General features: G+C 43.1%; 1 protein-coding gene across 2 annotated transcripts; it reads right to left on the bottom strand.

Annotated features, from left to right (window-relative positions):
• Positions 1 to 338: 338 nt before the first annotated feature.
• On the bottom strand, positions 339 to 22,322 carry aig1 (androgen-induced 1 (H. sapiens)). 2 transcript variants are annotated; one of them, XM_083934432.1, is made up of 6 exons: positions 22,051 to 22,322; positions 15,876 to 16,031; positions 11,185 to 11,286; positions 3,245 to 3,360; positions 2,644 to 2,810; positions 339 to 801 (listed from the first exon to the last, which is right to left on the bottom strand). In XM_083934432.1, the coding sequence occupies exons 1-6, from the start codon at positions 22,189 to 22,191 to the stop codon at positions 782 to 784; spliced, it is 702 nt and encodes a 233-aa protein (XP_083790558.1). In that variant the 5' UTR covers positions 22,192 to 22,322; the 3' UTR covers positions 339 to 781. The 2 variants fall into 2 exon arrangements, with proteins under 2 accessions (XP_083790558.1, XP_083790557.1); XM_083934431.1 differs by lacking the exon at positions 339 to 801 and having other exon boundaries at positions 2,524 to 2,810.
• Positions 22,323 to 26,286: the final 3,964 nt, after the last annotated feature.

The raw sequence follows: 26,286 nt of genomic DNA, 5'->3' as shown, positions 1-26,286 counted from the left end.
GAGTGTGGCCTCAGTCTCCAGTTTTTATGGAAAGTATTTAGGATAAAACAGTGAAGTAACACGGGTTTAAACACATTTGTGCTGACCGGTGAAAGTCACTGAGGTTGAATGATTTCCTGGTGTTTTTCAGTGTGACGGCTCATCTTTACCTGAGACTCGGTCCTTTCGCGGGCTTGTTGAACTTCAAAAGTCGAGATTTCAGTCAGGATCCAAACCGACAGGAAATATTTTCCATTTAAGCTTTATTGATTTTGTACCAACATCTAATTTCTCCCATACCAGCAGTGTGACTCATAAGATGAGTAATGATGTTCAACACATTAATGTTCAGTGGCTGATGAAGGAATGAATTCACTTTGATGAGTAGTTCATAACAGAAGAGCCGATTACAAATACCTAAATGTTAACGTGTGTGTGTGTGTGTGTGTGTGCAGTGTTTAAATTGTACATTTTGTGTAGATGCATGTTTGTGCGTTTTGTCCTCCACATAACAAAGCCAGACGGCTGCTTAGTTTCTGCCACTGAAAAACAAACAACAAAAACCTAAAGATGAGTTTTGCCTTCATTGGTCACCCTTTTCTTCTATATTTACATTAACCAGATGCTTTTCTACGTTGTTTTTGTTGTTATTGGGTATAGTTCAAAAGGTAAACGGTCTTTTCCACTTCTGGAGAGGTCGCATGTTTTTCTGTTCTTGTGCTGTCCTGGGTGGGCGGGGCGCGACTCGTCCTCTTCAGTGCCACCGAGGCCGACTTCAACGCCCGCGCAAATGGAGAGAAGATCACTCACCTTTGACCTTGGCTGAGAGAAAGAGACCAAAAGGAAGGAAAGGAGAGTGTTAGAGGGAGTGTGTGTGCGTGTGCGTGTGCGTGTGCGTGTGCGTGTGCGTGTGCGTGTGTGTGTGTGTGTGGGAGGTTTTAAGTGAGTAGAAGTTGAGACCAGGCTGCAGGCTTCTTTTCGAGGAAGTCACGCACACACAGATTTTCTGTCTCTGGTGTGGGTGTAGTGCTACCTGCGGACCTGCTGAGCAGATGGATGAGGGGAGAGCGTGTCTGTGTGTGCCTGTGTGTGCATGTGTGTGTGTGTGTGTGTGTGTGTGAGACAGATAGACAGAGAAAGAGGGAGGCGGCTGCTCGGCAGATGCTTCGTCTGTTTCTGCTTTTATTACTTTTCCGACTGACCCAACAAATCGAAGAAAAGTTTATTAATGGCGGAACTTTTGAGTGAGATTCAAGCTATCCTCCACCTGCAAGTGAAGACGTGACCTCAGACATTCAGAAGCACAATTTATGAGCGTGAATCCTGATTCTGTGCACATCCGTTTGAAATCCACCCTCGTCATCTTTTCCAGATATTTTGGGGGATTCTGAGCTCCTGAGTGAGAGGGTGGACAACACTTTAGAATAATCTGTTTCACCAGAGGCCCAGGCAATGAAGCCAGCTTACAAAATAAGCAGGCTTATTACAGTCAGTCCGACTCATTTTCATTTGACTCAGTTCAATGAAGCAAATTCAGCATTGTACAAGCTCAGTTACTATGGCAACTTATACTCGGAATCTGGTCCGGGGCAGGCTAACTGTCGGGCTAACTGTAAGGCTAAGTATCAGGCTAAAGGGGCCTTTACATGATGAGCTTTTTTGCGCAGGGACCCAGTAAACGGCTAAATCAACGTTAGTTAGCTGCCTATTCACAAACCTGGTGTGACCTCCAAGCGTAACGTTTTAATGTAACGTTAAATAGTTCGGTAAACTCTGACACACAATTTCTTTCTCCATCCCTCTATCCGGCTTGATGTCGCTCTCAGGTTGCCTAGGAAACGTAAGCATCACACTCAAAGCTTCTATCTCATTGGTTGCGCTTTTGGAAGGTCAGCGAAAACTAGGTCAAAGTTCAACTGATTTGAACTTTGACCGCAGCTGCAGAGAGGCAAATCTGAGCGGTGCGCGCCGCTACGTTGGGCGCCGCCACGTTGGGCGCCGCCACGTTGGGCGCCGCCACGTTGGGCGCCGCCACCTCCTCCATGGGAAATGAATGGAACTGCTGGCGCAAAGCGTTTTTACCAGGTATCATGTGTAGTGGCCTTAACTGTCAGGCTAAGTGTTGGGTTAACTGTCAGGTTAACTGTCAGGCTAACTGTCGGGCTAACTGTCGGGTTAACTGTCGGGTTAACTGTCAGGCTAACTGTCAGGCTAACTGTCGGGTTAACTGTCGGGGCTAACTGTCGGGCTAACTGTCGGGTTAACTGTCAGGTTAACTGTCGGGTTAACTGTCGGGTTAACTGTCGGGTTAACTGTCGGGTTAACTGTCGGGCTAACTGTCAGGCTAAGACTGAGCTGTTGAGTTAAACACTGACCCTGACTTTCTGGTGTGCTGCCATAGTATTTGATTTTATTAACCAATTTACATAAAATCAAAAAAAAAATAACAACAATACAATGATAATTAACAAGATACAGACCTACATACGTGTTTAATTGTATGTTTAGTGGTGTAGTGGCAGCAGTAGTAAACAGTATGCAAGTTGTGGGACCTGATGTAGACGCCTAAACTGAAGTTTCATTTCACACAGTCGGTCTACAAACGTGAGGCATCGTCAGCACCTTTGTCACAGTCGATGGATGGACGCGCTGCGTGTCGTGTACCTGTGTGTGGCTGGTCCCAGATGTAGCTGTTGAGGATTTCCCCGAGGGTGTAGAAAACACAGATCACCCCCGTCATCGCGCTGAAGAAGATGACTCGAGCCAGCGGAGTGATGCGCTCCAGCACCGGGTACACCCACACACCCGTCACCTGGTGCACCCAACACGTCCTGGGCGGGCGGGGACACAGGAAATGAATATGCAATCAGATTTTTGACACATTTTACTCGAGATAGTAGTAAATATTAAAGCATTTTAAGCTCATGATTATACTAATTATAGTATATTGTTATGCTATTTTTTCAAGATTATTTTTTCCAGGTCTTTACGCTTTTTACGAGAGAGGGAAGGAATGACGTGCAGCAAAGGGCCGCAGGAGTTTACCTCACAGAACATGGGAGTTGCTCATGTACCGCTGCCTCAACTGGTTAGTTAGTTTGTGTTTTCGGGTGACTTTGGTGTTTAAAAAGGTCAGTTCGGACTCACTGAGGTAGATAACACACCGACTCCCTCATACACCCCAGGAAAAAAAATCCACCCTAGCCCTGCACGGAACTACTAATGTGGTGTTTACGGAGTGTTGGAAATGGGTAACATTTAGTACCAGAGGATGTATCCCACGCCGAAGCAGCACACGGCCGCCAGACCCCACCGCCTGCTGGGGTACCGATGGTGGGTGGTCCGCATCTCGATGATGATGAAGGGAAGAACGGTGGTGTGCTGACAGAGGTGGACGGAGACAAAAGGAAGGAGAGTAAATCCAATTTTTAATAAAGATAAAAACTGACAAAATCCTTATGGGTGGATCTCAGTGGGTTCTCCTTTAATAAGTCATTCTTCTCTATATACAGCGTGTGTGTGTGCGTGTGCGTGTGTGTGTTCAAACACCTCTGTAATCCACCTAAACACATAAACACATTTAATTGAGGTCGTGGCATCTCACGAACACACACGAGAGTTGTGTTTTATCGGTGTTGCTGTGACTCACCATCACACGGCAGTAAACAAAGACACCACACTGGAAATAACACACACCAGCTTGTGAACCCTCCTGTCTGCGCCCGACTGTAACCGGTATTACTTTGCCCCAGTAACAATTAGTGTAAAGGATTTCACACGGCAGGGCAGAGCAGGTCACGTCAGTTGAACATACTATTAAGCTTTTTATTTTATTTTATTTATGCTTTATTTAATGGTCAACGATTGACTGATTCTGAACATGTTTATCAATTTTATTTGCATTTATTCTTTATTTAAATGCTCAACAATTGACTGATTCTGAACATGTTTATTTAGTTATTTATTTTATATTTATTTATTCTTTACTTAAATGCTCAACAATTGACTGATATTGAACATTATGTTTATTTAGTTATTTATTTTATTTATCATTGATTTAAATGATCAACAAGTGAGTCCTGTTCCCTGCACGATTCTGTCTTGCTGTCAAGTTAAACATCAAAAATTAAATCAACCAATTTCCTCAAATACACACACACCTCCACATGAACTACTGTCTCTGTCCAGTAGGGGGCGCTCGGATACAAAATTCAAACACGTGATTCTCTCAGCACAGTTGAGACCTCTTACCTCATTTGCACTCTCAAGAGCGCAGCTGTAGATCAGTGCGTGTGCGCCTGTGTGTGTGTGTGCGTGCGTGCGTGTGCATCCGTCTGTGTGTGTGTGTGTGTTTGCGTGTGCGTCCGTCTGTTCACCCTGGGTGAAGTAAGACCAGCGAGCTCTTCTGTCTCCAGCCGTCGGGCTGCTCGGCCTCATTATGCTACGTGAGAAAACAACTGGGATTCTTCTTCCATCTGTTCATTATTCCCTCACTGACGGACAGAAACCATGATAGAGTGTTTGCTTTGTTGCTGCAGAAGGTGTGAAGGCTGCTACAGCGTTTGGGATGCACCGTGTTTATCCATGCCGATCAATTATCGCCTGATAATGTGAGATTTATATAATTATGTGACAGGAAATCCAACTGCAGCCAGCAAATCCAATCACCATAGTGTCTGTTAGAATGAGTTTAACAGTATGCATCTTTGAAATGTCTTTCAGTTCTATATTTATGTTGCTGTATTGTTTATTTCCTTTTAAAATTAGTATTGTACGCACAGGACACCAAAACAAATCGTATGTGAAAACCTACTTGGCAATAAAAGCCAATCTGATTCTGATTGGCCAATAAAACAGTCTAATTACTTTCATTGACTTAAAGAGTGTAGCATCCGCACCGGGGAGTCCAATTCACTTTAGTTTATGAGCCACATACAGCCTGACCCACTTTCAAGTGGGCCAGATCAGTAGAACACTCCAATTTACTGAATACGGAGTCTCTTTGGCTGAAATATACACAAAAAGGATCACTGTCAACATCTGTCCCAGGTTTAAAGCCTGATATGTTGAAAAAGACACAACAACGTCTCAAAGTTTACAACTGTATTCTGATCAGAGCGGAAAAGGAAATGAATATAATATAATTTATTTAACATAAAACAAAAAACATGCACCCCAAATAAATATATACATATATTTGAAATATTTGTTGAATTAGAGATATTTAAATATTGCTGTTACAGCCAGAACTGAAACCAGACGAATGCGCGTAACAACACTGCAAGTGCTTTTGATTTACAGGGTCCGGACACCTTTTCCAAGGTCAGATTCAAGCACTTTTAAGGTCAATTTTCAAGCTTTTCCAGCACCTTAGGGCTGTGACTAATTATATATTTCTACCACTACATATTGAAAATGACTATTTCACATTTTTTACCCCATTAACAGAGACGTAATTATGCTATAAACGACTAAAATTGTGTTTTGTAATACAAGAAGGATAATTAAATTAAACATCTATTCTATGGCTATTTTTTGGGAAAGAAATGCAGATACAATTTCAAGCACTTTATCCAAAATTTCAAGCACTTTATCCAAAATTTCAAGCACTTTATCCAAAACACAAACCTTGAAAACACAATATTAAAAGTCAGGCATTTTCAGCACCTGTATGGACCCTGGTTTTAGAGACAATGGCTGAGCGAATGAAGTTGCAACAAAGTCTCATATTAATTATTCGGTTGACATAAAACTGCACAGTACACACACACAGTTGACTAAAAACAGCAACCGTATTTTCAGTTCCTGCAACCCAAAGCTGACGCCTGGCGACCACTTTTAAAAGTAAAGTGTGCAAAAGAATGAAGGGTTCTGAATACTTTTCCTTTACCCAAAGGTCAAGTGTTGTTTGCCTGCAGACTCTAAGTCTCTATGCGGAATCTGTTTAGAGATCACCTCCTCTCTAAACGGTGGGGTGGGGGGGTGGGGTCTTGAGAAGGTGAGGCAGAAACCCACTCCATGGAATAAAAAAGGCATTTTATTGTGCATTTCATTCATGTGTTTCCGAGCGGATACATTAAGCGTCATGAACAGGTGTTGACAGGTCACCGTGTTTACAGTGAAAGCTGTCGGTTTGAAGGTCATTGTGTCGCAACCTCACTCTGACCGATCGGCTTCTCGGGTTTCCCTCTAAGAATGTAAAAAGAGGTCAAACTGAAGATGAGAAATATGTGCAAAAGAGTAACAACGTCTCAGAGGAGGACAGAATAGCTCCGTCTCCTGGGGTCTTAAATTCTAGGTTTCCCTCCCATCATTATACCCCACGCACGCACGCATGCACGCACGCACGCACGCACGCACGCACGCACGCACGCACGCACGCATGCACACACACACGTCCTGACGCTGCACTTTTACCCAGTGTGCCTCAGTGGAATTCCAGTCTCTCGCTCGTGTTTAAGTTTAGTCTCTGTTGAGAGGACTCGCGGCTCGTAAATAATACTCTTTATGCTCTCTGTCCCTGTGTATTTTTGTCTCTAGGTCTCTTCTTTTGTTGTCCTCTCTCTCTCTTTCCGTCTCCCCCGCGAGGTTTGCGGTTTTTGCTCAAGCAGCCAACTCTCTGCCCCCTGTGGAAAAATCCTCCCCCCTTCCTCTTCGGCGAACAGCGGTGGTTCGATCCTGTGGTCCGGGGCTAAAAACGGGACAAATCATTCCACGCTGAGACACGCTGCTGGGGGTGTGGGGCGGGGTCACGGGGTTAAACATCTTCCAGTTTCGATGAAAGCGATGCATCGGAAATAGATTTACTGTGGGACGGCCGTGAGGAGAAGAAGGATGTGAGGATCTGGGAAGGATCTTTCAAGACTTTCTGGCATTTTACAGACGAAACACTAAGCTAAAAAACAGGATCGACTGATTAGTTGCAGCCACAATAATTTGGCTTTCTGAACAGTCTGACCCTGTTTTTCCTTTTAAATGTATAAAATGAGCACTTTATTGAAGCTACACTGAGTGACATCCAAGCCCACAACACCTTATTTTCATAGCTGCACCATAACATCAAATGGGAATATTCTATTAAGTACATTTTTGGTATCTTTGGAAACGTTTGTACCCTCTGCAGAATTTAAAATAAACTCCTGTGGCTTTCTGAAAAGATGTTTGGCTTCATCACATAAGATTATAACGCTGAATCCAGTGGGGAGCTGAGGAGGTCAACGTGCAGCAGCTGATGCACAGCTTGTTGCGCCTGAACTCCACTTGAACCCTGGATATCGAGTGAGAAAGTCTCCTTGTTGACATTTTTCTCAACAGTTTTGGAAGTTAAGGAGCTTATTGTGTCACAGGGGGACAATCCTGCTCCACTTACGTTCAGAAACACACTCAGAGAAGCCGCGTCTGCAGCAGCGGCGCGCACTGAAGCTGTCCCGCACTCACTGAGGATGTGACAGAAAAACAGGTTTATAGCAGGTTTGTTTTGATTGGTGAGGTTCTCTTGGTAACCAACATTGGACAGAAGGACTCCACCCCTGGATCACATTATACAACGGAGAAAACACTTCTTCGTTTGAAGTGGAGACGGCAACGTTCGGAGCATCTTGAGTCTCGTCAAAAGCCTGACGTCGCCAGACTCATTCAAAAATGCTTATTAGTCTGGAAGCTCTCACTTCGGTTTAGATTCCCGGGGGTGTGTTATCAACGATGCAGAGCGAATCAACCGGCAACCGATCACATCAACACAACAACGTAGCAACAGCAGTCGGGAGCTTCTTGGTCTGTTTTGTGAGAGGAAAACAAACTTTGTGAAATTGCAGATGAACAGTAATCTTAGGGCGCACTCACACCGTCCGTCAGTAGCGTGCCCCGTGCTTTAGGGTACTTGTACTGTGACCGGCAAGCGTGCCGCGACTAGGAGCCGTACGGTTGCACTTACACTGGTCAAACTACACCAGACGAACTAGACTTTAGCCGTGAAATGTGCTTGGGCACGGTACGGATGGACAGTGTGAGTGCGCCCTAAGGGCGCTTTCACACCAGCCCTATTTAGTTTGGTTGAATCGAACCTGAGTACGTTTCCTCACTTGCTACAGTTTGTTTGTGCAGGTGGGAATGCAGCAGTCGTACTCGGCTGCGCACCAGAAGTGGACCAAATAAGCAGGACCGAGACCATCTCCTCCACCAGGTCTCGGTCCTGCTTATTTGGTCAACTTCTGGTGCGGACTCTGGTGCGGTTCGCTTGTGGTGAGAATGTGATCGAACATGAGTCAGCACTAACTGCAGAAAGCACTGCGCATTTTTGGAACAACCCAGCTCCTGTAGGCAGATACATGATTTACGTAATGATTAAGTACCTCCCCTGTCACCCCGGCAACAACAACACGCAGAGTTGTCTCTCCATTGGGACATTTCTTGTTGTGGCTGCGTTGTCTGCTGTCACTCGGTTTACATTCTCATTGTTCTGACCAATCGGAGAGCAGTTCAGGATCACCTTTATTGAGCCCGTCCCAGGCACATCTGACCAACCAGTGAAGTTCTTTTTTCCCCCTTTTTTGTCCCAAACCTTTATTGAGTCAAAGTGCAGGTCCATTTTGGTTCACTTCAGCACGTCATCAACTGATTCTGACCCGATCAAATGAATAGGTGTGAAAGAACCCTACTAGCTAGGGGGGGGAAAATAATTTTCACATCTGGTGCACACCAGGGAAGTGGACTATATACAGACTGTCAGGTGTGAAAGCGCCCTAAAACATAGGGACCGACCGATATGGGATCATACTGATATACTGATTATAGCGGAGGGAAAATTACACCAATTATCAATATGACGGCCAATGTAGTGAATTTCTGTAAATATGAATTTTCCTATTAGCGTATACCAGCCCACACATACGCCGATATCTGTTTGTCTGCAGCTGATGTCACATCTATTGGACCCATCAGCCAAATTTTTGTGTGCACATTCATCACTGCACCTCTTATGGTTGTGGTGGTGCTATTTTCACTGACCACGTGACCAACAACGAATCACATGACGGAAGGCACTTCGCTAAGTCAGCTGAGCCAAACCCAAACCTCCCCTCGTCTGTTGCGGGATACGTTTGGACTAGGTTCAAAAACAGACATCCACGGAAACGTTTGGTGTCATTATTAACTGAAGCGTGCGCAGATTAATATGTTATGATCCACTAATATCAGGCCGGAAATGAGATGAATAAATCCACGTTTTTGTCATCTTTATCGCCATCTTGACTGTAGAGCTGCTACGAGAGGCAGGATGTGGACAGTAAAGTGATTAAACCAAGAGCACAAGTATCATTACGCGTTACAGAAAACAAAAGATCAATAACAAGTCTGCAATCTGTGTGAAACCTCCACTTGTTCTCTTCTAAGGACTTTATTGTGTTGACTGTGAAACCGATTTATGAAAATATTGAATCTCTCCCTCGACCCCTCCCTCATCCGATGGGAATGGCGACATGGTTGCCGTGGCAGCCAGTATAGACAAACAACAGTGATACCATGGATTACTGCAAAATATTTACAGCCAGACACACACACACACACACTCTGTTGGTGATGTTCTGGTTGTTTTGGTCCTTGGCGACGCCACCATAGCAACAACTCAGCTATTACATCATCTTCTGGAGCACACACACACACACACACACACACACACACACACACACACACACACACACACACACACACACACACACACACACACACACACACACACACACACACACACACACACACACACACACACACACACACACACACACACACACACACACACACACACACACACACACACACACACACACACACACACACACACACACACACACACACACACACACACACACACACACAGTATTTGTCTGTTTCGATCAAAGTAGCGTTATGGGAATTATCTTTTTTTTTTAAACACGCCGCTCTATGCACAGTGTTCTGGCAGGAGGAAGCTTCATGAGGTTTTTGCATATTACAGACAAGGTGCTGGAACATTTTCTGATTATCTCACAGGCGGCTGTTTTAAGCACACACACACACACACAAACAGACACACACACACACAGCTGAGGGTGTTATCAGTCAGTGAAAACAGTGTCAGTCTCTGTCTAAACATGAGATTAAACCCACTTCCTCTCGATGGTGAATCAAAGCCGGTGAACGTCCGCCGACTGTATTCAAATTCAGAGGTTGACCAGCAGCAGCTTTGACCGCTGATAAGGTTTATCAAGTACTTTATGGAGTTTATGATCCGCTGATATGAGTGATCATCCAAGCAGGACGTATTTCATATGTTGGGCCATGTAGAAATGTAACAGAAGGATGGATCAATCAATCAGTCAGCGTTCGCCCCAGTTGCTGCATCAACTATTTTAATAATAGATAAATCGGTCAGAGCCACAGTGCTGTGTTCCCTGTTGTTGGAACCGATCTGAGTGACAATAAAAACAACATAACTGTCATTTGACCTCTTTCTTATCGATGGAAAGGTGTCCCACTGAAGTATTGGTCACCATTCACAGGTTCGGCCATTGTTGTCTTTTATTATTATTATTCAACAGAGCGTTTGGACCCGGAAATCGCATTTTGAAAGGGTGTTACATCAGACATAACATCCCTGTAAACAGACGACGGGACAAGATGTTGGTATTGGAAGAAGTCCGGTTTCTGTTTGTAGTCCGAGCGGTATTGACCAATCAAGTTTGAGCATGCTTTGGTTGCATACAGGTTCACGTGTGTGCGTGAAGAACAAAAGACGAGGAACACATTGACCGAAATGCAGTTTGATCAGTTTTGCATCTGCAGCATCAGTGCAGTGTCAGTGAGGCAGTTTCCTGTCTAAATGAAAGTTTCTTTGGTGGTGAGAACGTGATCGAACCTGAGTCAGCACTAACTGCAGAAAGCACTGCGCATTTTTGGACCCACCCAGCTCCTGTAGGGAGCTACATGATTTACGTAATGATTAAGTACCTCCCCTGTCACCACGACAACAACAACCAATGTTGACAAATCACGTTTGAGCATGCTTTAGTTGTGTGCAGGATCAAGTGTGCGGATGAAGAACTAAAGACGAGGAACACATTGACCAAAATGCAGTTTGATCAGTTTTGCATCTGCAGCATCAGTGTAGTGTCAGTGAGGCAGTTCCCCGTCTAAATGAAAGTGTATTATCACGACGACAACTGGACTCACCATGCCGTGGTTGAGCCACTGAGGGATGAAGTTGTCCAGTAGTCTGGGGTAGACCAGTTCTCTGTCGTACAGGTAGAGGGACCAGAACGTGAACACCACGAACTAGAGAGAGAGAGAGAGAGAAACACAAAGTTAAATCTAAATGCACTGCAGTCCTCATACAGCACATATCAATACCAGGCAGCTGAGAAACATCCATTTGAGTATTAAACTGCTCCTGGTCACAGACTTGTGCTGTGCCTTCAGGTCAGTGATAAGAAATAATCCTCTTTCATTACGTTTCCGTACACAGACACCTCTGTGGGAGCGCAGCTTCTCTTTGCAAATTATGCAAGGACATGGAATGAATGAAAGGTTTTGTGGTGACGCTGCACTGAGAACACAATCAACTGAACATGCTGCCACAGTATAGTTTAAGATTTAGAACATTTCCTAATGAAGCCTCACGGTCTTTTATTAAGACAGTAAATGACACTGTGGTGGTGGCTCAAAGAGAGAAGCATGTTGATGCTGATGTGTCCTGAACCACGATGGATTACACAAAATGATCCCAAAAAGATGCTAAATGACCATAAGTATACACAAAACCACTAAAAAGTAACCACAAAGAGACAAAAAATGACTATAGGGATGCAAAAACACCACAAAGAGATGCTAAATGACTGAAAATAAACAAAACCCCCACAGGGACAAAAAACTGACAACAAAGACACAAAAAGATTAAGAGAAACAAAGCGACGACATAGAAATTTAAAATGTCTAAAAAAAGATGCAAAACCACCACAAAAAGATACAAAATGACTAAAAAATAGATGCAAGACCACCACAAAAAGACGCAAAATGACTAAAAAATAGATGCAAGACCACCACAAAAAGACGCAAAATGACTAAAAAATAGATGCAAGACCAACACAAAAAGACACAAAATGACTAAAAAATAGATGCAAGACCACCACAAAAAGACGCAAAATGACTAAAAAATAGATGCAAGACCACCACAAAAAGATACAAAATGACTAAAAAATAGATGCAAGACCAACACAAAAAGACGCAAAATGACTAAAAAATAGATGCAAGACCAACACAAAAAGACGCAAAATGACTAAAAAATAGATGCAAGACCAACACAAAAAGACACAAAATGACTAAAAAATAGATGCAAGACCAACACAAAAAGACACAAAATGACTGGAAGTCGACTTGGACTTTGAGTGTCTTGTTCCTGTGTAGACAGCGTGGGGGACCTCTGACATGTCTGTGCCCAGGGGCCCATTGTCTCTGAATACCTCCATGTCCTGAACACACCATAAGATAAACTCCCGGTCTAATGTATCTCCAGCAGACAGTTTGGACCGGGGCCAGACTATGTTCGGCAGGACCGGATGGAATTACCTGATCGTCATCTGGGTTCCACCCCCCCCATTGTACCCTGACCGGCATGTTCTCTGCTTTCAACAAGCCAGGAGAGAGAGAGTGACACACACACACACACACACACACACACACACACACACACACACACACACACACACACACACACACACACACACACACACACACACACACACACACACACACACACACACACACACACACACACACACACACACACACACACACACACACACACACACACACACACACACACACACACACACACACACACACACACACACACACACACACACACACACACACACCTTAGTTTCCCTAATGCCTTACACATAAAGAGATGCTCATATGGCCATGTATGCGCGTGGAATAATGCACCTGCAGACTCGGCATCAGTCAGGCTGGGTTTCCAGATATTAGCTGAGGTGATAATCGTGTCTATTGTGCTGTGTGTAAACTGAACTCTGTGCCTAACTCACACACATGGCATCAGGCCAGCTGACTGCTTGCTTAGTTAGTTATCAACTGCGTGTGGTTTAGTGTGTTCATAGTACGATGTGTGCGTGTGTGTGCGTGTGCATGTGCATGCTGAAACCTGGGATATGGTTATGGTCAGACAGCCATACAAGTTCCTCTGTGCATGCAGCTACAGGGCACCTTGCCAACTGAAGTCTTGAATAAGTCTTGAATAAGTGTGTGTGTGTGTGTGTGTGTGTGTGTGTGTGTGTGTGTGTGTGTGTGTGTGTGTGTGTGTGTGTGTGTGTGTGTGTCAGGCAGGACCATGTGACTGGAGTCTGCCAGCGTTGTGAGAACAGCCTGAGGATCAAAAGGAGGTCACCGTCTGGCTGTCTGAAGCAGAGGACGACCCGACACGGTTTCCTCTCTTCTGTTTGTTCAGATTTAACCGAGCTTCAATTAGAGCTGGTTTTATTTTCATTATCGACTTTATTTTGTTTGATTTGCTCGAGGTGACATCTTTGACTTCCTTTTGGCAGTTTGGCAGTTCAGCGCAATAAAACAACAAACAGAAGTTAGTTCTGGCCCTTTGAACCTGTTTTCAGATCATGTGATTTGATCCAGAACAGCTAGAACTGCCGTTTCAGAGTTTGAGAATAAACTTTGGTCTTAATGCCACCATTGACGAGAAGAGAAGTTTGTCTGTGTTACTGTGAGTGTGGTGTTTTAAATGGTTGGTGAGAATTCACCAAAGTCACACAAGCTAACTAACTAACTGATGGGAGGCAGCAGTAGACCAGCAACTCCCGTGCTGATTGTGAGGTAAAGCTGTGAAAATATTCTTGAAATAGTGGACTTTTAAAACGACAATAGTGCCCCCGTCCAGAGCAGTGCACTGCTTACAGAGGTTTCCTCTTTCATTTGACTTGAGCTCTGCTAAAATGCCCTAGCGTCATTAAGGGGGGGATCAAACGTGATTTTTTCCCTGTGTTTATTTTACTGGCTGCAGTAGCTGCAGTGCCCAGCAGGTGGCACATGTGAGCAGCCCAGATGAGCTGTACAGTCTATGGTACAGACGGCAGTGGGAGAAACAAGATGAAAACATTTTGGGAATGAATCACAGCACTCTATCAAATTATCTGCTGGACTTTTACAGTATACTTACACATTACAGTCTTGATTTCATAGTGGACATGTTATGTTATGTGTCATGACCATAGACGATATTAAAAAAAAAGTGGACAATCTCAATCTCTTGTTTCAAGTCTTCTTCAATACAGCATGAGGTTCATTAAGTAAATGATGGTCCCGTTTAGAGTTAAACAGACCATAAAGCAGGGGATGATTAAGGGCAGGGCAACACAGCCACCTGTCAATGAGGATATGTGTAAACATAGTTGGAGCCTACTGTACGTAAAGCCACGGCAGTGTGGACATTAAAATAGCCGTGGACTTGTTTTTGGGTGTTGTCTGTGATAAACTCTCTCACTGTGTCTTCACTTCATCACACTTCACTGGAACATTTTGGCATCTGGAAATACAGTGTTCAGTTGCACTTCGCTAATCCAGCTACAGCAGTTCGCACTTGCGTTACAGGCTGAGTCACTGCAGGTGAACGGAGCCGACAACCGGAACCCTCACCCGCTGACTAAAGTATGCCGGCTGACTTGAGTCTGAGCCTGCTTCACCATCCACTGTAGGTATTACACTTCAAAACATCTGAACTATCCCTTTAATTCCTCGTAATGTAGGAGCACTTTTTAAATTACATTTTTAATAACAGATGTCTGCAGCATCTGGGGCTTAGCGCCGCCCAAGACAATTGTGATTAAATCCGTCTTATCGGTCTGATTCTTTACTGATTTTCTGTGTGGAACAGTCGGCCTACACACGCTTTCAGCGTCGATAATTACCAATGGAGTCTGAACACAGTGTGGAAAAAACAAGTGTATTTATACAGCTTTCTTTTCTTACGTTCTCACCCCTTTTTATGTGATCATAACGGCACACTTTGGGCCACAATTTCTTCCTCTCCATCACAACTGCCTGTTTCAAGTTTCCCGCAGCGTAGACGCGTGAGTTTGACGTCATTGTTTTGTGATGAACTGTCAGAAAAACGGGCTAAAAAGTTGATAAGCTCAGAGAGACACAACTCTGGTTTGTTACGATGACGTTTTGTTCTCGATCATCCCTAACCTAAATGTTACCTGCAGCGCTGGAGTCTGGTCTGACAATGGGAGACTAGTTGACAGCAAGCCTTTCAATAAACTCAGAGATGCTGCTGAATGGTTTATTGCTGCTGTGGAGTAAACCCTCAAACTTGATGGCTTTTGCTCAGAGAGAGAGGGGAATAGCCAGAGAGAAAGGGAGAGGGAGGGAGAGAGAGAGAGAGAGAGAGAGAGAGAGAGAGAGAGAGAGAGAGCGCCTCTGGCTGAACTGAAGTCATGTGACAGAAGACCCATCTTAATCAATGACCTGATTCTCTTGTCATACCAAGATCTAAATGTGTGTCATTCACAGAGAGAAGAAGGATTCCTCTGTGATGTCTTGACAGACGAGGGGAGTTTTTAAACCAGCCAAGTGTAAATGTAGCACTTTTGACATCCACATGCTAATTTCACACGTGTTTTTTGAGACTTAACAGAGAGGACAAGTCTTCTGAATCAACATTTGGGCCACGAGACCAAAGAAGGGCGAGAAAAAGAGAGCTGATTATACTGCAAATGCATCAACTCGAGCCTTTGATTCCTGCAAGCCAGGCTGATCCTTTCCCGGGTGTGCGTGTGCGTGTGTGTGTGTGCTTGCGTGTGTGCGTGCTTGCGTGCGTGCATCTATCCTCTCACCGCTCCGACGGGGAAGGCCAATACGGCCATCATCCAGTCCCTCAGGCCAATCAGTTTCCTCAGCTGCCGCTCCTGCTCCCTGCTGTCGCCTCCCTTAGTCAGCAGACTGGACACATCGATCAGGACGCACAAACCGAAAAACACCGCCTGGATCACCTGCAGAGAGAGAGAGAGAGAGAGAGAGAGAGAGGGCGATAGTTCAGTGAGCTCTTTGACAGGCGACACGTCTCACACGACGAACCCTTCGCAGAGGTAGAGGGCGAGCAGGGAGACACACACACAGAGCTTTGGTGCTACATTTCTGAGAAGCAAAAAGAAGAGTTGATGAGAGAAATCACTGCATTTGGTGGTGCGCCCACTTTCCCTTAAGCAGCCTTGCCTTCCTCCACTCCACTCCACTCAGTAATTTCATACATTACCCCACAGTAGTGTCAACATTGTCAGGAGAGGGAAACTGAGATGAGCGTGCGCGAACACAGCCAGCTGGAGAACCAGTTTATTGCGCAAATATGGAGACTTTCTGTGCTCCATGTTTATTCACCACCAAACAGTCACACTGCTAACAGCTTCGCTTCTAATCGGGCATTTATTCATGCCTCTGCTAGTGTGGTTGCATTGACTGGACGTGAAGCTTTCTAAAATATGCTGTGTATAACTGTGTTTTTTAAAATTGTATTTCAGAAAACCTGGAAGTCTTTATTGTTTTGGGGGGTTTGAATCCTTTTCCTGAACTTCATTCTGCCTTCTTTAAAAAGGAAGCGAAGCCCTTTCCATGGCATTGCCCGTCACCTAGCAACGGTGTTCTCAACCTAAAACCACTTGAATGGCAAACATATCCTGTACTTGACTTCCCCCATATTGAAAAATAAAACCTTGTCAGATCCAGTTAAAAAGGCAGCACATGCTGTAGTAGCTTTTTTTTAAACCGGGTGGGATGTGACCATGCAGAGAAACTTCTAGATTTTAGACAGTGTTCCTGCATCCTGCACATGGACGTATTCTAAGCCAGTGGACCCCTGACCTGTCAAGACACCCAAATTTACAACCTTTAGTCATTTTGTAGTCATTTTTTTTCTCTTTGTGGTGGTTTTGCATCTTATTTTTGTCATTTTGTATCTCTTTGTGTTGGTTTTGCATCTGTTTTTAGACAATTTGTATCTTTTTGTGGTGGTTTTGCATCTGTTTTTAAACAATTTGTATCTTTTTGTGGTGGTTTTGCATCTATTTTTAAACAATTTGTATCTTTTTGTGTTGGTTTTGCATCTATTTTTAGTCATTTTGTATCATTTTGTGGTGGTTTTGCATCTTTTTTTTGTAATTTTTCATCTTTTTGTGTTGGTTTTGCATCTATTTTAGTCATTTTGTATCTTTTTGTGGTGGTTTTGCATCTGTTTTAAGTCATTTTGCATCTTTTTGTGGTGGTTCTGCATCTATTTTTAGTAATTTTGTATCTTTTTGTGGTGGTTTTGCATCTATTTTTAGTCATTTTGCATCTTTTTGTGGTGGTTTCACATCTATTTTTAGTCATTTTGCGTTTTTGTTTCTCTGTGTGGTCATTTTACATCTTTTAAATAATTTTTGTCTCCGTGTGGTTGTGTCTATTATCAGTCATTTAGCATCGCTTCATGGTCGTTTTGTATTTTTTTTTTCAGAAACGTCATATGTCAGGGCCCCTGGCTCTGTGCCCGGTAGGCCCGTTCAGTAATCCATCCATGATCCTGGTACGTTTTGGCACTGCCAGCACGCCTCTGTGATTTCTTGCTTGAAAGGACAAACTGATTGGACATCCACATAAAAGGTGGCACGTTTTCCCTCTGATGTGCAGTAATGTAGAATATATTAGAAATACTGTTTTCCCATAATCAGATCTTTTCACTCAACTACTCTTTCTGCAAAAACACACTGTCGTCAGATGAGACTGTACATGCTCATATAAACAAACACGGCAGAAATACTTCACTCACGCTCAGCAGGAGCTGCGGGGCATTAAGTGACTTGTGGCGAGAGACAAACAAGCTCAGTGTGTGAGCCTCCTTCTCTCTGTGTAATAAAACGCTCCCATCAATATGTTCACAGTGATGGATCTGACCTTCTTTTCCAGAGTCAGAAGGAGAGGATGCACACACACACACACACACATCGCTCCTCCTCTAATCTTATCTCCCATTGGGAGTGTCAGGTGTCGCCCACTGGGTGTGTGGACGGCTGGAAGTTGGAAACATTTTGGCTTATGAGCTATCAGATGCCAATTCACCTCCAGTTATATATATATATATGTGCGTGTATGATCTATTGTCTAAAAATACTCAGCTGCTACCCTACTTGATGTGTGTGTGTCTATGAAAAGGTCCCATATTCTGCTCATTTTCAGGTTCATACTTGTATTTTGTGTTTCTACTGGCACCTGTTTACATGCTTTAAAGTAAACAACACATTTTTCTCATCCTGTCTTTCTGAATATACCTGTATTCATCCTCTGTCTTAAACGCTCTGTTTTAGCGCCTGTCAATTTAAGACAAACTGCAGTCTGCTCTGATTGGTCAGCATTTCTTGGTCTTCTGCATATGTGCTCTCACACCATTGCAGCCGGGGAATGACTTTAACGGCGATGTAGCAACACTTGCTACCTATATATAGTGTAGTTGTGACATCACAATGGTACAGGAAGTCCTGACAGCTCGTTTGTGATTCTAAACGAGCGGAACGTCAGTTTCAGTATTTAAATCAGCAGCTCGACCTGCTTTATAATAAAAAAAACGTGCGGAAATCTCACTTTAACTAAATTAAAAATCTAAATTAGCTTGCCTGCTACATAATGAATGGGTTTCTATGAGAACCAGCTAGTGATGAGGCTCTGATCTGTAACAACACACAAAAATCGATCACAATCAGAGTGCTTGCGTTTGTGAAATGGATCTTAAGGCAGCCGTGTGTGTGTGTGTGTGTGTGTGTGTGTGTGTGTGTGTGTGTGTGTGTGTGTGTGTGTGTGTGTGTGTGTGTGTGTGTGTGTGTGTGTGTGTGTGTGTGTGTGTGTGTGTGTGTGTGTGTGTTTCCTGGCTGCTGGTGTATACTGGTCATTAACAGCACAGTTAACCAGGAGGTGAGGCCTGATGTGGAAAATATGACACAATTGTTTCTCACCGCACAGGTTTGTTTTCATTTATACTTTATAGTCGATGCTTTTTGAAAAAGTGAAAGAACACAATCTCAGTATCCATCGGCTATCGGTTTAGCCCAGGGGTCTGCAACCTTTACTATCACTACCCCCCTGTTCCACCAAATAAAATTTGTCCTGAGCGGCACAGCTTATAAAGTTTTATATATAGTTACGTGATATTTACAAAAAAACTATAGCTTTTATAGTTTTTGAGTTTTTTTAAATGATAGAACGACAATAAAGAAACCTGTTAACCATTTTATTCCTATTATTACCTATTTGAAAATGTAGTTTTTCGCTAATTTCTCACCACATATCAGGCATACAGGTAAGCCATCATCATTGGCAACACTCTATTTTCCTCTGATCGTTTTTTGGTGGGATTCATCCATGGTTAGCATACGGACAGTGCGGGTCAGAAACTTAAGATTAGCCACCTGCCCTGAGCCGTAGATGTAAGATGTGACGCATATTTTAGTTTCACATAATATTTTTTTTAAATCACCTTGAACTCCCGGATAACAGGTATTCCCTTAGAAAGATTGTCCACTGTGCCAAACAGATGTTATTTATGTCCATGTTATTTTTTGGCAAATGTACAGGGAGCCACTGAAAAGGGGCTGAAGAGCTGCATGCGGCCCAGGAGCCGGAGGTTGCAGACCCCTGGTTTAGCCTCAGGGGGCAACAGACAATTTTGGGAGTTCCGGTGTCACCGGATAACGCCGGATAACGGATAATGACTATCCAGGTCTAAACAAAAGAAAACATTTCAGCTAATCTCTATGAACAGAAATCTCCATATGAATGCAGATACATACAGTAGCATTCAACTGGATGGGAAAAGCGCGTCCAGACTTTTGACTGGTGCTGGATTTTTTTTTTTTAAAGCTGATAGAAAGCTAAATCGCCGTCAGATGACTGTTAAATTACTACTGAAACAAAACGTTTTTGTTTTTTTTAAACCACAAAATGTACAGAGAGAACCTTCTGCTTTCTATTTATTTAACAGTTAGGTCAACACACTGGGAGGCTGTTGCTAAAGTTGACATGTTTGTGAATGACTGTCTGATAGAATAAGTCTCCAATAGACTGCCTCTTTGTGTGTGTGTGTGTGTGTGTGTGTGTGTGTGTGTGTGTGTGTGTGTGTGTGTGTGTGTGTGTGTGTGTGTGTGTGTGTGTTCCTATTTTCACTGGTCATTACAGCATAAAGGCCTTTATTTACTTTTCTGTGCAGAAGCCATTACTAACTAGTTATGAAGCAGTTTCATACAGATGCGCGTTTGTGTTCTCCTCAAGAACGATAGGGGCAGGCTGTCTTCATTCACTGTTCATACATACTATACCCATGAATGGATTAAACAAGACTACAAACAAGCAAAAATGACCACAAAGAGACAAAAAATGACTATAAGGATGCAAAACGACCACATGGGGACGGTAAATGACTGAAAATCGACACAAAATTACCACTAAGAGCCAATAAACGATAACAAAGAAATGTAAAAACCACCACAAAAAGATGCAAAATCACTAAAAACAGATGGAAATAATTATAAAGACATACATAACAACTAAAAATGGACGTAAAATCACCACAAAGAAAAACAAAATGACCACATATGTATTAGATGAAAAAACCTGTAGTATCTTCCACACGTTTTGTCAGTTGTGAACGCGCGGTGTGCTCCTGCGTAGGGGAGTGCCATAGGCCGTATAAAAAATGGATTTAGCCTCTCCGTCGAGGTCTGTTCTCTGGACTTCAACCAATCATATTCGCCTCTGGGCCACACCATCTCCACCTCATTTCCTCTGACCAAAAAAAAGCACTGATGTGACGTTCAGGGGAGGGAGATACGTCCGTGTGGCTGACGTTTACCTGACGTATACTGAATTAGAAGCATTAGCACCAACGCCCAGCGGCTAGGCTTACACAACACGTTACTAGATAAACAGGAGTGGGAGTCAGTGTTGAGATTTTTTTCTGGGACCGGGAGTCATTTAAAAAATATATTTTTTTCCCGTGTCTCTAGCAGAGATTACACCGGCTCCGCAAGTCGAGTGCAGGCAGCATTGATGATCTATGACTTAAACTGATATTCAACACAGTACCATGCTCATAGACTTTAAAACACCGACCCTCATGGCCTGAATCCTCCTCGTGCTCCAGATTAGCATCTAGTGTATGTGTCATTGATAGTAGGATAATCTATATTCCAAATCATTGTGCAAGTGCTGCTACTTAATTAGCATAACAGAGCTAACACATTGGGTTACTAAATCATCTGTTTGTACAGTTGATTGAAGAGCAAACTATCTTATCACTTATGATAACACCACCACAGGAATGACCGCAGTCCAGGTTGAGATGACGGTGTTAGCATGCTAATGATGCTAAACCTGACAGCTAGCCTCTGAGGAAAAGTGAGGGCCAGAGGATAGCTGTCACTCAAGAGGCCGCAGCCCCTAATTATTCCTAAATTTTAACCTCCGATAAAATAAACGCTAGCCTGTTACAACCCCCCCCCTCAGTGTTGTCATGGAGATATGACCTAAACATACAGACTAGAATGTTTTTTGAGAAACTGCTCTATTATGAAACCTGCCCCTAGTGGACACTCAGAGAACTGCAGTTTTTGGCACTTCCATAGTGGATATAACAGGAAGTCGCTGTGGTAGGGGCTTGATCCTGCACCACAACACCTGTTCCGGTTCAAACACACACATACACATACACACACACACACACACACACACACACACACACACACACACACACACACACACACACACACACACACACACACACACACACACACACACACACACACACACACACACACACACACACACACACACACACACACACCCCCTCTCGGGTTAACGGAATGGAAACACCGGAACAGTGAGGACACGGGAGGCGGAAACGCTGGATAATCGTTTCAATGTGCTCGCGACACGAAGCGCCGACTCGTGCAGCTCGTGCAAAGCGTTGTAACCAAGGTAAATGTTGGGTCTCACCAGGTCTATGAAGGTGAGGAACTTCCAGCTGCCTCCGTAGGTCTGGTGCGCCGGCATGTCCAGGGCTTTGTAGTGGCACAGGATGGAGAAATAAGAGAGCAGGATGGCGACCCGCAGGACCTGCGAGGGGATCAGCGCCATGATGCTTCCCTCCGTGGCTCTGTTTACCTGTGTGACCGTCACCTCCGTGCACCTGCGGCCGTCACTCTCTCTGTCCTCTTTACTCCTCTCTCTGTCCGGCCTGTGTGCACCTTCCTCCCGGTGTGTGCTCCTCTCCCGCTGCACCCCCCGGTGTGTCCGTGGACTGCTTCCGTGTTATGGTGACGATGCAGGCGGGGGGAGGGCTGAACACAGGCGGGGGGCTGTGGACAGATAGGCCGCTGTGATGGGAGGTTTTTCATTCGTTTCATTAATGGTTTATTACAGATGTTTTATAATAATGCTAAAAGTTACACTGAGCCTTCCCTGCCTCACACACGGCATATCATATTTAAAATTCAGCTGTTGGTGTATCCTTTCATTTTGGTTTATTTGTATTTTTAAATCCATCTTTTGCTATTGCTTTGGAAATAAACTTTTTATTTATTTGTTTATTAGTGTATTAAATTCAGCTGTTATTACATTGCTTTATTTTTGTTTATTTGTATTTTTAAATCCATCTTTTAAAAATAAACTTTGTATTTATTTATTCGTATATTAAATTCATTGTTCTGCAAAGTAACTCATTTTTATGTATTTGCATATTTAAACCAGCTGTTATTATACTGCTTTTGTGTTCATTTGTATTTTTTATTCAGTTATATTGCTTTGGACATGAACCTTTTATATATCTGTATTATTTTTAGATTTTTAATTCAGCTGTTATTAAAATATTCTGGAAATAAACCCCTTTTACTGGTATATTAAATTCAGCATTTTTTACATTGCTTTAGAAATAAACATTTTTTTTATCTGTATTTAAAAACACATTTACCATTTTTGAACAAACTCTGGTAACAATGGCATAAGTATCATAGACTTATAAGAATAGGTACATACATTTAAAATAAAACAACACAATAGAAACTATGGATCCCAATGTCCCAAGTGTTCAATGTATAAATACAAGTTTAAGAAATGATTGTGATTAAACAAACGACTCATCCTTCTTATTTTCATAAGCTGTTTTTTAGTTCAATTTATTACATATGTATTAAAATAGTAATAATAAACCTTATTTGTATAGAACTTTTCAGAACAGTATTTTAGAGAACAAGATAAAGTGCTGATTTTGGTGTAAGTTGTATTAAGGGTTCCCTGATCCTCTGAGCTTCTCTCCTCTCTGTCTGTATCATTCATGTCTCATCAATGCATGTTTCTTAATCACTTCTTCCCCGGAGCTGTTTGTGCTTTGTCGTCTCGCAGGTCTCTGCTGATCGTGGTGGTGCCTGCTGCCGTGGTCCTGCATGACGCTTCCTGCTGCTATTATCACTGTTACTCATATAAACTATCATTAGTGTGTATAGTAGTAATTATCATATTTGTAGCCATAAAAACATCATCTGTAATATTTCTCACTGTATCACAGCTGTTATTACCACTACTCATCATTGATCATGTTTACCACCATAATTATTATCATTGTCATATTCTATCACCTTAGCTGTGCTTGTTTCTACTATTCTACTGTATTAACTGGCATAACATATAAGTCATATTCACATTACTATAGATATTATTATAGTTTCTGTTACTTTTATGGTTGCTTACATCTCTGAGACTGTCTGTCTGTCTCTGTCTTTGTTTCTGTCTTTTCTTTCTCTCTCCTTTTCTTCCTCCCCAACCGGTGCAGACAGATGTCCGTCCTCCACAGAGCTGGGTCTGTCTGACGTTCCTGTCTGTTATAGTGAAGGTTTTCGTTGCCACCGTATTCTACGGGGGAATTGTTGGGTCTATGTAAATCATAAATAAGTCATAGAGTGTGGTCTATACCTACTCTGTAAAGTGTCCTGAGATAACTTTTGTTATGAATTGGCACTATAAACAAAATTGAATTGAATTGAATTGCACTGATGATATTGAAAGACAGACAGATTTGTTCTTAATATTCTGAACAGGGTGTAAATTCAAGAGAAAACCAGTGACACTAAAGTAGCCACTGAAATAAAATAAAACTGATTAAGTCAAAAAGAGAAACAGAAAGGATGCTATAAAAAAAAGATCTCCAGCAGGCGAGGAAGCATGCTGTTGCCACGGTGACGCTGCACTCATGGTTCTGTTTCTGCACTTGCAGGTTTTTATGGATTGGATGGACGCATGCTCGGGTCTGTTTTTATTGTTAATAGGACAAAACAATCTACTCAACCTCCACTGTGTTTCAAGTCGTCAACGCGCCGCTTTATTCTCTCACCGTGCCAACTTTCGCAGGAATCAAACCTGTGACTGTTCGGCTGCAGACACAGCTGCCCCCCTATGCTTGCATGTATGCGTAAGTCTCCCTTTATTGCTGCTTTTGCACGGTTAAAAAGATGTCTTTAAAGCATCTATGTTGAATATTTTTAAATTCACAATGTATCAAATGACAACGTAAAAGGGGTCGGTTTGAATCTATAAGGCTTTGTTTGTAAGGGAAGAAAATGACATTTAATAGACCCGCCAGCTCTTCAGCGTGGAGACTTTGTGTAAATCTCCCTTCTTTTTCTTCTTCTTCATCCTCGGATGTTAGTTTTCTTCCTGCGTTGGTTGCAGGAACATTGACAACACGCCCACTCGCTCAATGTGAATTCTCCACGCTGAGTTGCTGTATTCACACATGGGCTCAGTCAGACATTACAGGGACTTTGTAGCATTCCCGGAGTATGAAAGGGTTAAACGTGGGTTTTAACTGCCCCTCCCCACGCCATGACAGTGGTTTTTGATCCGGAAATAGAATAAATCAGGAAGCAAGGGCGCCGAAAGAACATGAAAAAAAAAAAAAGAAACGCGTGTTTCTTTTAAACCGAGGGAAGACTTTGAAATGGCAAGTAAGGGCTCACTCACAACTTCCATTTGTACCGGGCCCTGTTATTTAGGGTGATTGCACGCCCCCCCTCTTCCCCCACGGCCCAGGTCCGCTTATACTCACATTATGTCATCACCCCTCGGAGATTTAGCTTAGTTTAGACTGTTTTTGAACATTTTAATCCGACCAGATCTACAGTAAACACTTTTACCTCTGCATCAAACCACAGCGAATCGTTCGGCTTCATATTTTTAAATGTCCGTCGGGGAACAGACATACTGTATATAAACAGACATCAGGACCGCCGTCAATGCTCGTACTCATGCTCGTAGACATGCGCAAGCTCGTGCCCGTACATGTGTATCCGTGCTTTACTGAAGCCCACCTCTCTCAACCGGGCCGCAGCCGGCAAGCGTGCCGTGTATGCAAGGTACTGTTGCACTCACACCGATGAAACTAACTAGACTTGAGTCGTGAAGCGTGCTTGGGCAGGGTTTGAATGGACAGCATGAGTGGGCCCTAGCATCACTACCAAGAAGATCCATTTCTGATGTAATTTGGTCAAAAAGGTCAACCTGAAGAAAAAGGTGCATTCTGACCAGTTGTATGTTGGCGGCGCACCAACTTCTGTACCGGAGGTCGAGTTACTCCCATCGCTTTCCCATTCAACCCCTTTCATGTATCCGCAGAGAACCGATTATTCCCTTTACCAGGAAAGACCATTTTTGGGTAACTGCTGTGCATGTGAATGCACCGACTGTTCGTGCTTCGATAGATAGATTAAAGAACCAGCCCATAAGGTCAGGGCAGGGCCCATAAAATGTTGCTAAAAAAAACCCACAAAATAATCGCAAAAAGACAAAAAATGACTATAAGGATGCAAAACGGCCACAAAGAGATGCTAAATGACTTAAAATAGATACAAAACGACCACAGTGACAAAAATAACAACAAAGACACATACAATGATTAAAAATAGAGGTAAAATGACCGCAGAGAGATACAAAATGATGACATAGAAAAGTAAAATTTCTAAAAATAGATTCAAAACCACCACAAACGATGCAAAATGTCTAAAATAGATGCAAAACAATTACATACAAAACAACAAAAAATGGATGTACAATAAACACACAGAGAAACAAATTGACTAAAAGTCGAGTAGGGGGCTCTGACATGTCTGTGCTCCGTTCTTGCTACTTAATAAATGTAATGCAGTGTAATTTGCATATACACCTTTTATTTCTGTAGAAATG

This window comes from Echiichthys vipera (assembly GCF_963691815.1).
Source record: "Echiichthys vipera genome assembly, chromosome: 19".
NCBI lineage: Eukaryota > Metazoa > Chordata > Actinopteri > Perciformes > Trachinidae > Echiichthys > Echiichthys vipera.
This window is presented reverse-complemented; position numbering and strand designations above follow the sequence as displayed.